The sequence below is a fragment of the Coccinella septempunctata genome, chromosome 1, assembly GCF_907165205.1.
Source record: "Coccinella septempunctata chromosome 1, icCocSept1.1, whole genome shotgun sequence".
NCBI classification, from domain to species: domain Eukaryota; kingdom Metazoa; phylum Arthropoda; class Insecta; order Coleoptera; family Coccinellidae; genus Coccinella; species Coccinella septempunctata.
This window is the reverse complement of record NC_058189.1, coordinates 44,625,960-44,639,951: the sequence shown is the minus strand read 5'-3', so window position 1 is coordinate 44,639,951 and position 13,992 is coordinate 44,625,960. Positions and strand designations below refer to the sequence as shown.

The following is a 13,992-nucleotide window of genomic DNA, read 5'->3' as shown; positions in this document are numbered from 1 at the left end:
TTTTAATACTTACGCTTCCATTTTCCTTTGTTGAGGGGAAAACTTAATCACGTAAAACACATTATATTATTTGATCCACCGTTCTTCACCATTCAATAATTTTCCGACAATATTTTGATGTTTCCACCAAGAAATAAGACAAAAAAATTCAAAAATCAGAAACTAGAACGAGTCAGATAAACAAAAAGCCGAATGAGAATCAAAACATTCAAAACCTCTTTGATCAAAATTGACGTCTGAAACCTCAAAAATTTCATATATTTCTCCAAATGGCACTCAAATTAATATTTAAACCAGTCCTAGCGTCTTAAAAACACGCTTGACACACAGATGGCGCTCAAATCGCTTTAGTCGCCTCGTTTCCCATCTTTCTACTCTATAATCTTTGGTAACGACATGTAGAATTACGCCTGTCATTATATATGAATTAATCAAATGAGATATGATCTGTATCGTGCAATTGATATATTTATATATTTCAAGCGCTTGCAGAAAAAATATTGTTCCTAACTCTTGCGGAAAGTGTCTTGCCCGCACTTGATAGGAAAATAACTATTTCTTATTTCCTCGTTGCGCCGTTTCCGAGTAATTTTATGTTCAAAAATAACATTCGGAAAATTGTGTGTTTTGTCTGAATGCAGATCCACAGATGTGTAGTGTCATAGATTTAGTTTCTTATTCTGAAGGGAATTTTATTTCTCCAGGGGTGGCATAGCTCATTATGAAAACTTTAAATGGCTGTTTTATCAGGGCCGAATCGGAAAAATGGTATAAGAAAAAACTGTTTCTTTTGATCTCTAGAATCTACTGTTAAAATATTATATAAAAATATAAAACCCTGTATATAGACATGATGATACCAGGATATTAGTGAAAACCATCACATATGTAATGGCAATCGGAAAAATTTGGACAGTAATGATTTGAAAACTTCCAATGACCATCAAATATATGATATAGTTACAGAGGACAGAGACAATTAAAATAAAAAAGTTTACTTGTACTCTGATAGTAATAGTCATATTGCATGCTATCTTCCTTAATATTTAGAATGGTTTGTAATCAACTATGTACAGTTAGATCATGCATGTGCATACTGAAATAGTTTTCCTGATGTATTATTATTACTAAGATCACGGGAATATTGTTGAATAGAGCTTTGAGAGCGGAAATAAATATTAATATTCAATGGCCATATTTTTGAAAGCTTTGACTCCCTTTATATTGATTTTTTGGAATGCTGCATGGCCCCTCGATGTTTGTCATCAGAGGAATCTAGTTTAGCAGATCGTGAAGTGAACAAATTGCCAGTTATCGCTGTTTACTTGTATCGCTGGTTCGATATGATTAGATTCTATGGTTTTACTGTGAGTGTGGGTGAATTTCAATCTGGAATTGAAACCATACAAAGTCGGGAGTTATTCTAGCTTCAATAATAACCACTACATTGCATGACTGCATCTGCGGCATCTGGGGCCGCCACAAAAAAAAAAGGAAAAAAATCACAGTATGGAGTGCAAATGATACGATAAGGTGAATTAGGCCCAATTCGACTCTGGACAAAAAGTAACTATTCGAAGATCCTCCTACTTATGCGCATGTTTACATTTCTTCAATATACTAGAGGAGAAAATTGTGACTGGCGCGTACACCATTTTGCAACACAGCCTCTTTTAAAAATACTGCTCCACAAAAGTTCAGGAAGTTCAGAAATTTTGTGACCGTTTCAAAAGCTACCGATTCTTGCCCACCAAATCATTCATCTATAAGAAATAAAATGTTTACTCTCTTATTATATCTGAATGGTTTTTTGCTCCTCGTTTGATAACTTTTGCACTTTCAGGCAAATTCTTGGTGATTCTATACGGTACACGTTCGGCGGCCAGATTTGGTTGGTGACTATCTATGCCCGGAGTGTGGAAGGATCTGTAGGTCACGGTTGGGTCTCTCCAGTCACAGAAGGGCATACAGTCGCAATTAGCCCTAAGAAAGTATAAGTTCGCACCGCTTTTTTTTGTTTTTTTGTCTTTCTGTAGATTTATTTCCGGTAACGGGATGCAGCAATGAATGAATGAATGAATCATAAATATGCAAATATTCACCTCAAATATTCAAAATGATGAATGATCTCGATAATGAACAATAATTTTCACAAATTATTAATTTTTCAGTTTCAAAATTATGAAATACCTACTTAAGTTAAAAAATGAAAAGATGCAAACTCACGTGTTTTTCCACATAGTGTATCGTAGAAGGAGGCATAGCTCTCGGTCTTTCCACATTCTTGAATTCCTGCGTTTCCTCATATCCCTTCGGAATGCCATTGATGAAATATTTCTTGTGTTTGAGGGTGCCTAGCCAGATAAATATCCTGAGTTTACAGGGAATTGTCCATCCAGTTTGCTTAGCTCCCTTTTTACTTGGAAACTGTGAGAGTGAAGGAAACAAATTTGATTAAAATCAACATTGCCAGTAGGTGCTTAGATTCACTAGCGTGGTTGAATATGAAAATCATACATTTTCTCCTTTCAAATTCAATTTTTTTTTATTAAAAAGGAAACAAGTATAATTCGATTTGAACAGTAGCTGGATAGGGTCAAATGAATTTGTTCATTAACCTTAATAGGTTAATCTAACATTCCATGCATGACATGCAGAGACATGTCTCTGTCTACATGGATAAAATTTGATTAAGGGTAGTTTCTAGAAGGCTGTGGCTAACGTCACATAGGAAACAGTTTCTATTCGATAAGAATAATCGATAATAGGAACCATGGAATAATTTTCTTAAGTTTCTGTAATTAGAATCGTCTAAGGTTGGCACTCATGAACGTTGGTAATGACATAACGACGTTAGCACAACCAAAGATTATAGAGTAGTAAGATAGGAAACGCCCTCATATCTCTAGTACTAAAAACCGACTATATTTTGGCCTATGAAAACACGCTTGACAATGAGATGGCGCTGAAAACATACTGTCAATACAGAAAAACCTTTTAATGAGAGTTTTCTGTTTTTTAATTGAGGGGCGCGAAATTCGAATTCTATTCTTTGTATTAAATTTCAATATCAATTTTGTTTCGATCAGAAAACAAACATCCTGAGCGACAAAACAAAAATATCGTTTTGTTTTGTGATCAGGATTTTAGTTTTCATCTAAACATTGTTTGAAATTAATTGATATCAATGAAAAACGCTATTGGATGTGCTATATTTTTATTTGCAATTTATAAAAAATTTACAAAAATTTAAATTATGGGCAATAAATGTAGCTTTGACTAGGACACTAAAGTATATGGTGATCTGCTATACGTCTAAGGTGTTATTTGTGTGCAATAGCATGCACATTCCACTTACTTACATATATGTAGGTATTATTTATAGAATTTTCAGAACCACACTTAAAAAAAAACCTTACAGAGAGATACAAGACCTGTATGTCAGTATAGTTTCTTTTGGTGCTTTTTTTATGATTTCCTTATAATATGGTCTCTTTATGACCCAAATGTACAAATTGATTAATGAATGAACAAAACACTCACAGCAGGTTTCATCAAACTTTGACTTTCCAAACAACAATTTGAGTCACTCGGTTCCCAAATGGAAATCAATAAAATCTCTGCATTTCTGAATATATTGAAAGAGTAGTAATTGAGAATAATTGAATAGACCTATAAAGATCATAATTTCCCCTTAATAGGCCGTTCAAGGGATGCTTTCTGCATACAACAATTTACGTGAATGAACAGTTCTCAATTGACCTACAATAAAATGTTCACTGCACATGGTGTAGTCAGTAGTGTTTGCTGAAGTAATTGTCTTCACGCCCTGAAAATTTTATCCACTTCGGAGCAATGTAAATTAGAATCAATGAATGACCGAATCACATGTTACGAGTTTTAATACTTACGCTCCCATTTTCCTTAGTCGTGCGAAAAACTTAATCTCGAAAAATCCATTTAATTATTTGATCCAAATAATCAGCAACTAAAACGAGCTAGATGAACAAAAAGCGTGACGAGCATCAAAACATTCAAAACCTCTTTGATCAAAATGGACGTCTGAAATCTTACAAAATTTCATATGTTTCTACAAATGGCACTCAAATTAAAATTTTAACACGCTTGACACACAGATGGCGCTCAAATCGTTTTAGTCGCCTCGTTTTCCATCTTTCTACTCTATAATCTTTGGCCACAACCATTTACCAACTCCTATATTTTTGGCTGCAAAACTGCCAAAAAGGCTCGCCAAAAAGGAAAGAAAAAGTATAAAAAACTGCTATTTGAATTGTAATCAGCTCATTCTAATGGTAAACCTCATATTTTGAAATCGACGATTTATCATATGGTATCCAACATATTTGATCTAAATAAATTCATATTATATTATTATTATATTTTTATCTTAAATTCAAAACAGAGTATTCAATTTTCACAAAAGGATTTTTCAAACCACGACAAGTGTTTCGCTATCACAATAGCACCTTCAGCTGGGTGAAGGTAAACTAGAGTTTACGTCTTATTTATTCAGCTAGACATTTTCAGCTAGGCCAGAATAATACTTACTTTGAGAAACATGGTGCGTACTTTACCACAGTCCTTGCCGCGTTCTTCCTCAACTACGGAGTAGATAATATCACGAGCAGGTATCCTTTGATATGCTTGTCGTTTGCCGCCACTTATGAGCCATAAAAACACGTCCGGAAGAGCATGTTGGGGCTGAAAAGGTGCAAATGTTCGTAAAGTTTAGATAGGATGAAGCTCAGTCTCGAAATGAGTTCTTGTCACGACGTTGAATGGGATGACATGATAAACGGTGAGATTTTGAAATTAGGTTTTACGAAGTTCAGAGTTCAGCCCCTCACCAGTTTACTCTTGTTTCCTCTTCCCCATTTAGGTGGATTTTCGGTAGTTTTACTTGCTGTAAAGTGGGAATTCCCTACATACATATTCCTGCATCACAGGAAGCTTTCAGGTAGAAAATCGTATGATTACGAATCGAATCATTCACAAATAGTAGGTACTTGAATGCATGTGTCCAGTGTGACCCCCAGAAAAAGACTCTATCTCATATGAGAAATTAGAAGAGTAACTACGAGTATTGTCAAACAAATGTTGTTAAAGATAAAACGATTATAAATGATTCTATAGAACAATATGGATAATGGAAATGGACTGATAGTAAATCTAAATTGAGAAGTGAACTGCATGAAACGTGGAACGAATCGCCATCAATCGAAAGAGTAGTAGGTAGACTGGCAGTGGGATTCTGTGACATGTAGAATTCCACGTGTCGCTTCTTTGGTCGTTTTCTACGTTTTGAAGCGATAATCGCCTGCTTAGGCATTCTGTGGACGTGTCGCTTACTGTTCGCCTAGTTGCACACACACCGATTTTGTACGGCCGATTTTATATCGGTCGTATAAATTCCAATAGTGAACCACGTGTGGGAGCAGGACCTGGCACACACGCCGACCGGTGAACGGTGCCGGTAAAATGCCGGTGAGAAACCGTCCAATACCGGCAATATCGGGATGTAGTGGCGTACGTGACTAAGTACACGTTTGTACAAGCACCGATTGTTTACCATTGAACTCAAGAAGGAGTTCTTTCTTGAGTTCAATGTTTTTTACCGACCATTTCAGTCGACTTTAGTTGGCTGATCGTTTGGCCGGTAAAAATCCGGTGAGTGTGCTAGCAACTGCTACCGATAAAATATCGGCCGATTTTATTCCGGGCCGTCCAAAATCGGTGTGTGTGCAACTAGGCTTCGGGTAATTTCGGCGTTTTTACTATCTGAACTGAAAACATAAGTTGAATTCTAGTGAATTTTGTGTTGTATAATTGTCAGATTGAAATTTGGCGCACAATATTTCAATTTGACTCGGTTCAGGTGCAGTTGTCATTATTAATCGTAATGTTTCTTATTATTCCAGTCAATGTACGATAATCTGAGAACGAAGAAAGATCGGAAGATTTAAAGTTCTTAAATATTTCAAGACATTCAATGCGTCAAGCCAGTGATTACTTTTCCATCGAGATGGTAAAATTTATTCAACTCTTCAGATGGAAGGAAGCTAATATGGTTCAATATGTATTAGTGAACGGAATTTCACCCCGTATGGAAAACAACAGAAACCCAGTGGCCATCCATGCTTCAATAAAATTTTTGCTGTACTTTAATTTTTGGAATTGGAAGCTGGATGGGAGAATTTTTTTTTTTCAATATCTCAGTTAAGTGCTTCGAGAGCACTAAAAGAAGTCACCATGAAAATGTTACAAGTGCTCGAAATAATTTGATTCAAACTTGCTTCAATTAATACCTTTTGTATCATTGATAAATAATATAAAATATAAGAACTACCTGAAAGTGAATTTTTATTTCTAGATTTCAAATGATGAATATTGACATTTTTTTATGGAATTAGCAAATAAAATAGAATACTGAGAATTGGAGCAGCAATATCAAGAGAAGCAAATACCTCGATTTTGGTACTTTTGACATCAAGCGATACGTCTGCAGCTATCGCCTCGTTTCGATGTCGTTCGTCGCCCAAATGCGAGAATGACTGTACGATCTACGATATATGGAATTCTACACGTCACAGAATCCCACTGCGGTTTCTGGCTTATTTGCGTCAACTTATATTCAATGCCTGAAATAACACCAGATATAACAAAACAGATGTGACATCTGGCGGAGGAATGTCTACATTTCTTACCAACAGTTCCTCCAAGATTTCCCTAGATTTTCTACTAGTCCATTTCCATTATCAATAGTACTTGTCCTTCTCTCAGGACGCTAGACTTCCATTTACAATATGGATAATTCATTTGTATACACGGTAGACCTACTTCGTTTTTCAATGGAAGACCCTACATTTTATTCGACATTTGATGGGAACTCAACAAGACAAATCCAAATTTACATATAGTTTTATGGGTATCAGTAGGTTACGTTACAGCTATTGCACTGCAGTTTGTTCCAACAAATTTAAGGATTATCCAACTTTGCGTTCCTTTCACAAGCCATAACATATTGAAGAGCCGAGAATGAGCTTGCATGAGAATGATATGCATATATTACTGGTATGCGAAAACATAATTTAATTTCAGTAAAGAAATGCTATATATTGAATTATTTCAAAACCCCGAAAACTGACAAGGAACTTTTCACTCAACAACTTACGTCTTCTACAAGGAACTTCAGTTTGGCCAAATAGGATTGTGTAACCTTGTATCTCTCTTTGAAGGAACTCTTCGTAACTAGTGCTTTCAAATTCCTAGACGACGATCCCATAAACTCCTGAAAAATAATATTTATTTTTCATTTAGATAAATTCATGAAGGATATTTTTGAAATTTCTGCTCAAATTGGACAATTCAGTATGCATACACGTATTTTTCACAACATATCATCATATGAATATTAATATTTCTTTCAACATCAAACTGCCATCTCATTCATCTGATCGCCCATTGATGAATTGTGTTACCGACTTATTCAACTAGGTAGGATCCATAGAGACATCACGTCAATTTAATTGGCATAACTATGGAATTAGATATTTGATCTCCTTTCACTTCGGATACGGAATAAATTTGTTACTGCTTATTCCCTTCGTGAATAATAATTCGCATATTTCACTATTTTCAATATTCTGCTTTATAGAAACGCTTTTCCACTCACTTCTGAACTGCATTTTAATTTATATTGCGAGAACTTTTTCTCGTTAGACTGACATAACGTTTTGCTCAGCAAGCGATGTATAAATTCGCAATAAAACTGCTTAGCAAAGTAGGAAGAAAAATTAGCTAAAAGTATTTTTTACCATCCACTAATGACTTACAAGCGGTACCTTCTGAAACGCGTGCTAGTTCAAACGTTTTAAATAGAGTCCCTTGAAAAAAACGTTGTTGATGCAGAGATTGATCAAACATTCTGGTATTTTCGCTCATCATATCGAAACATGTAATTGATTTAACGTTCGAGAAGAGCCATTTTCGAAATTTTTGGAAGTCGTTTTTATACAGGGTCTTTCACGAGGAACCTCACCCATATTTATACGGGAAACTACTGAACGTATTTTCATGAAATTCAGCACTTATAAGTATTTCACGATGCTGATGAAATCTAAAATATTTTTAAGGCATGAGCACCTCCGGTTTTTCCGGAAATGACGTCAACTTCCGTTTTTCAAATTAGAACACCATTTTTTTATTGCAGAAATAGATTCCTTAGAAAATTTCAAGTTATTTTGATGTAACATTTTTCAGTTTTGGTTGGAAAATTCTCTCTGAGCGGGAAAATTCGAAAAAAAATCGAAAATAGAGCTCCGCCGAAACAAGAATAACTTCGAGGTTTTTGGAGGGAAAATTTTCATTTTTGGGATTTTTCAAGACACCTTTTTGGCGTGAAGGGAAAAGAAATAGCTGCGAAAATTCAAGACGAAAAACAGTTTTTTGTGAATAACTCAGAAAATATCCACTTTAGGGCAAGGGTGTGATGCATACACTCACATTATTTTTTAACGTAGATTCAATATCTGCCATAAAAAAATGGGGTTCTAATTTGAAAAAATTGATTTTTCACGATTTTGTCATCCCTAACTTTGAAAGCGATTTTTTCACCCCCTGTATCATGAATCGCGATTTCGATTTTTGAAGTGGATACATCAATCTTACATCTTGAAAAATCCCAAAAATAAAAATTTTCCATCCAAAAACCTCGAAGTTATTCTTGTTTCAGCGGAGCTCTATTTTCGATTTTTTTTTCGAATTTTCCCGCTCAGAGAGAATTTTCCAACCAAAACTGAAAAATGTTACATCAAAATATCTTGAAATTTTCTAAGGAATCTATTTCTGCAATAAAAAAATGGTGTTCTAATTTGAAAAACGGAAGTTGACGTCATTTCCGGAAAAACCGGAGGTGCTTATGCCTTGAAAATATTTTAGATTTCATCAGCATCCTGAAATACTTATAAGTGCTGAATTTCATGAAAATACGTTCAGTAGTTTCCCGTATAAATAAGGGTGAGGTTCCTCGTGAAAGACCCTGTATAAGGGGTAATTCCTTACAACATTATTGGAAAAAATGAGAGAGTCTTCAAACAATTATAACATTATAGAGTGGACGTCATCTTAAAATTATAATATATGCTTCAGCAATCTTAAGTATAAGGAGTAGCAGAATACCGATGGAATCCGCAGAAACACTTGGAGATGTTTAGATGGACATAGAATACATGTACAGAAGGGAAAAGAAAAAGCATTGCGATGTTATTATCATTCATAAACCATCTTTATTTATTCAACAAAATTAATGGTTAAAACTGATGCAAACTTTTTATTTTTTCCGGTTCTAAAAAAATTAAGCGGCTTGTTTTCCAACAGGCTATTAGAGGCTCATAGATTTCAGACTATACATCATGATTCATTGGGAAATGCGCAGACAAATAGAGTAGATAGATGACATCTAGGTGAAACACAGGGTGATTGATTGACTTTCCTTATTTATTATTTATTCAATTAATCATAATCACCCCACACATTTTCCTAATATTTTATATGTATATTCTTTGTCCACAGTGGAGTCTACTGAAATAATAACGAAAATCTTATTTCAGGTTCAGCCTCAAAAAAAAATTCGAATCAGAACAACACCATGTATATTATAATTTTAAAATTTGTCTTACGAATTTGCAAAGAAGATATATTCCGTTTTTCCGCATACAACTTTATTTTTCGTTTGAAAATTTCGCTTCAACCATAAGGGTTATACAACATTTTGAATTCAGTCAAATCTAGATGTTTTGTCAATGAGGTGAATGAGGTGGCAGAAAATTGGTACTTTTCCATACTTATTTCATAAGAATATCTTCTTTTTCTTATTCTTCTGATTACTGGATCCCAATCTCATTGAAAAACTAGAGGACATGTCAGTTTTTGCGACAAATTATTACTATCCATAACTGAGTCCCAAACGTCATGTATACGTAAGAAAATTATCATAACATTTGTTTATTGCACTAAAACGGAGAAAGAATGAAAAATTAAAACAATGTTAATTTTTAGTATAACTTCATTTCAGAAGAAAATAACATTGGTAGAAATTTACATTTTGAAGATCAAAAACTAGAATTATTTTTAACTATGTCTTATTATTTTTTTAGCTAGAGCATGATATGATGATTTCCTGATGCATTCTCGCTGACGAGCAGTCCGTATGTATTGATTAATTCAGTGAATAAAAACCTTCAGATTATTATTAAGTTAATAATACACTTTAGATTCGATCTCGCATATTGTTGTAATCAAACTGAATTGAACAATACGTACCTATACAGTGCTTTATTTTGATATTTATTATCAAGAATATATAAGAGAATACTTGAGAAGTGATAATGCTGTTCTTGTTCTACCTGAAAAAGTGTGAATGAAGAATTGTTGGATCGACGTTATTTTTGTTGATAAAATATTTATCTTCAAATGTGGCCCAATGTGATAACTAATTCAGGCATACAAGGCATTCGAAAGTTAGTCATTGATAATAATAATGAAAATACGGACATGCCCTTTTTTATTCAATATGGATGAGATCCAGAAATTAGGAGAATAAGAAGTAGAAGTACCAAACTTTCGAAATATCTAAATTCAGCAAAAGCTAACAAGTGAAAAACTTGGGAAAACACCAAATATTATTAGTTCACTTATTTTTTTCTGCACATTCCAAATATGTGATTGAAATTTCGAAATATTACTATACAGAGTGTAGTTTAGACTCGATAACTAATTATCAATTTTTTTTAGTCGTATCAGGAATACTACTATTTTAATTATGTTTATCGACAGCATTCCGAACAAAACACGTAGTTATGATCAATTGAAGAAAAGAGGATAATCAATAAAAATATCCCTGTATCTTGGTAATAAAGAATGATAGATCTATAACATATGGGTTATTTAGAAGCATCTCGGTTTTCCCCATCAACCTTGATTGTATGCGCATTTTCCAATGAATCATCCTGTATAATAAGCTGAATAGGATATGAGTATTTTCACAACTGAAAACCCAGTCGAGCTGAACTTGTTTGGTAGAATACATCGTGCGTGTGTTTTCAAAGTTGAGTACATTTTTGAATGTATAACTCATCAATATGAATCATTTCATGAAATTCACCGATGTGTACAAATCACATTCGTAGAAAATAATGAATATACATAGTTCGAATTTATATTCGAAAAACCACGGGCATCAGTGAACACATCATAAACGAAAAAAACTACATGCTACAATATAGAAAGCATATGTTGTCTCCCATCTAGCGTTGTGTAGCAAATGTATCATATCACAGTTATGACCAAAGATTATAGATCTAACTAACTCTATAATCTTTGGTTATGACGTTATAACTGTAGGGTAGATTCACGAAAATCCAATCCAATAATGGCGTACGCAATTCGATCTACTAAGAATGATAAATATGATTATTTATTTACATATTGATTCAAAAAGTTGATATTTCATATTTTAAAATATGGGATGAAACTTTAAAATCTATTTTGAGTTCATACGCATCATTGGTAGTGTCGATGTTGAGTTATGTTATAGGTATATGGGGTGCAACTTATAATAATGTCCTGACAAAATTGATCCGATTTTGTCAACTCCACTTCCTGAGATAAATCGATCAGATCGATTTAATCGATTATAGCTTCAATCGTGTTTCGGTTCTTAAGAAAACCATACTGTCGGCTTGTGAGTAGATTATTGTTTTCGAAGAAGCCAACAATCTGTGAACATTGCTTTGCTCCAATTTTTTCGAAAAAAATAGGCACAAGTGATACGATTGTTGTTAATGTAATCTTTGTTACCCTTTTTAAAGACGGGGATTACTTCTGTAATTTTCAGGCTTTTGGGGAACCTGCCAACATTCAAGCGCTTGTTTATTACCTTGGTTAGCGGAGAAATAATGGGATTGAAATTCTTTTTCACAACTTTGATAGAAATGCCATAATAATCTGTTGAATTACTGTGCTTCATTTCGCATACTATAGGTATATCCCTTTCGGTATTCTGACTAACCTCCTGAGAACTGAATGTTATATCCGCTGGCAATGTTTTTGTGAATGTTTGAATTAAGGTAAGCGTTCACAGTTCCGCATCGTACGCAACGCACGGATCGCATTAAAAGGATCAAGCGATGCATCCGGGCAGTACGATGCGTAGCAGTGGACGCACTTACATATATGAGTTCTTCTACAAAGCATTCTAAAATACTTTGAATGCGATCCGCGCGTTGCGTACGATGCGAAACTGTGTTCGCTTCCCTTTAGATACATGTTTGAGCGAGCAAAACTGTTGAAAAATTTTAGACGTAGGTACCTACTTTATTCCTAAAATCGCGCTAATCAGATGTTTCATAACAACGAAATAAAGAATTCAACAGGAGCAAGTTTTCCCTCATGCACCTGAGGTTCTAAGAGAACAAACATCTATCGGCGTGTGGACCCTGCACACTTAAATTTTTCGCGGGAAAAGACTCATCAAGTACCATCTTCCGCAAAGTTTAGTTCCGAAAAATTGTTTGCAAAGTTCGGCAGCACTACCATTAACTTCTTGTTGCATCAGTTAAGAAAAAATGAAATCTGAATGGAATATGTTGGGCAAAGTTTTGGGAAATTCACTTTTATGAAGTAGGTAATTTCAATATTTTTTCGGTCGTTGGTACCACTTTGGATATTGCTTTGTTCTCTGCATGTGTTTTATATTGTAAGTTTTTTATTTATGTTTTAATTGTTGATAGAGTATAATTCATTCATTAAGTGTAGGGAAGAATTGGGTGATAAAAGGTGACTTAGGTTTCACTCTTCTACTAAATCGGTTTTGACCATGAATATCTTATATATTCACTTTTGAGGGTGAACAATATCTTTCTATTCTTCTGGACTTCTGGATGATCTTCGTAAAGGTCAACTCTCACATATGACCGCCTTTTTATGAGGACGATGTGGTCAGCACTTCCTGACTTCCTTGAATATCTTAAGAAATAGATAGTTTTTTACCATAAGTTTATCCTAGTCGTTTGTCTTCCTGTTGCATTGTGCATAGAATGGGGACCAAAGAAAAACTGTGACAAAACCGATAAATTTTTTTCGACACAATGTTTTGTCCGCTCAAAGGAACAAAGGGCTGTATAATTCCTTTGTAGTTATACTTTTACTGTATACCGGGATATTCGATATGATAATTAATAGAATTGACATGAAAGAGGATTTCATTGACTTCCAAAGTTATGAATCAACTGAAATAATTATACAGTTACATTTTCGGAAAGGTTCCACTATCACGTTGCGTCCATTGATCAACAATAAAATTGGTGTCCATGGATCACCTACCATACGAATATGACGTTGAAAAACTAGGAACGAAAATAATTTCGAAATGGTATACCTACCTACTACGTAATATTCAACGAATCTTATGCAATGGTAACCGATAAATTTTGAATTGATTTATTCATGTCGTGAATTATTTAACCCTTTGTTCTGTAGGGACTTCTGGCAGGGAGGGCGAGGAAAAAAATAGTTTCATTGAATTATAAAAGGTGGAGGAAAAACTGTCACCTACAAATTACTAAGACAAACTCAAATTTATTACTAAATAATAATAATTATCTCTCGCCCATAAGTTCCCATTTATGTAGTCCGAGATTTTCCAACGTATTCATTCATAAAAAAGCAATGAAAGGGTTTTCTTGTATCGGTCTCGTCACGCAATTTCAATAGAGAGTTCAAATTCTTGTCGAAAAACTCAGAGTTTGCATCGAGAATAGTCTGTGCCACTCTCTGCTGTATTGTATAATTTAAACTGCAAATTAATTGTGAGGACATCAATTTTGAATCGACTATATAAACTAAGAACAATCGAGTAATCAAAAAATACTATTTTCGAATAATTTGGTTCAAGCTTGGTTATCAAATCTATGA

The 13,992-nt window shown here is 34.2% G+C and overlaps 1 protein-coding gene across 1 annotated transcript in view; it reads right to left on the bottom strand.

The window, feature by feature from the left end:
- Positions 1-13,992, bottom strand: part of LOC123322588 (otoferlin-like) — a 229,341-nt gene that overhangs the window by 62,766 nt on the left and 152,583 nt on the right. Inside the window, exons 16-18 of the mRNA XM_044910534.1 lie at positions 7,193-7,309; positions 4,570-4,722; positions 2,227-2,427 (exon numbers count right to left, since the gene is read on the bottom strand). Coding sequence (XP_044766469.1) covers positions 2,227-2,427; positions 4,570-4,722; positions 7,193-7,309 — 471 coding nt within the window. The remainder of the gene's footprint in view (positions 1-2,226; positions 2,428-4,569; positions 4,723-7,192; positions 7,310-13,992) is intronic.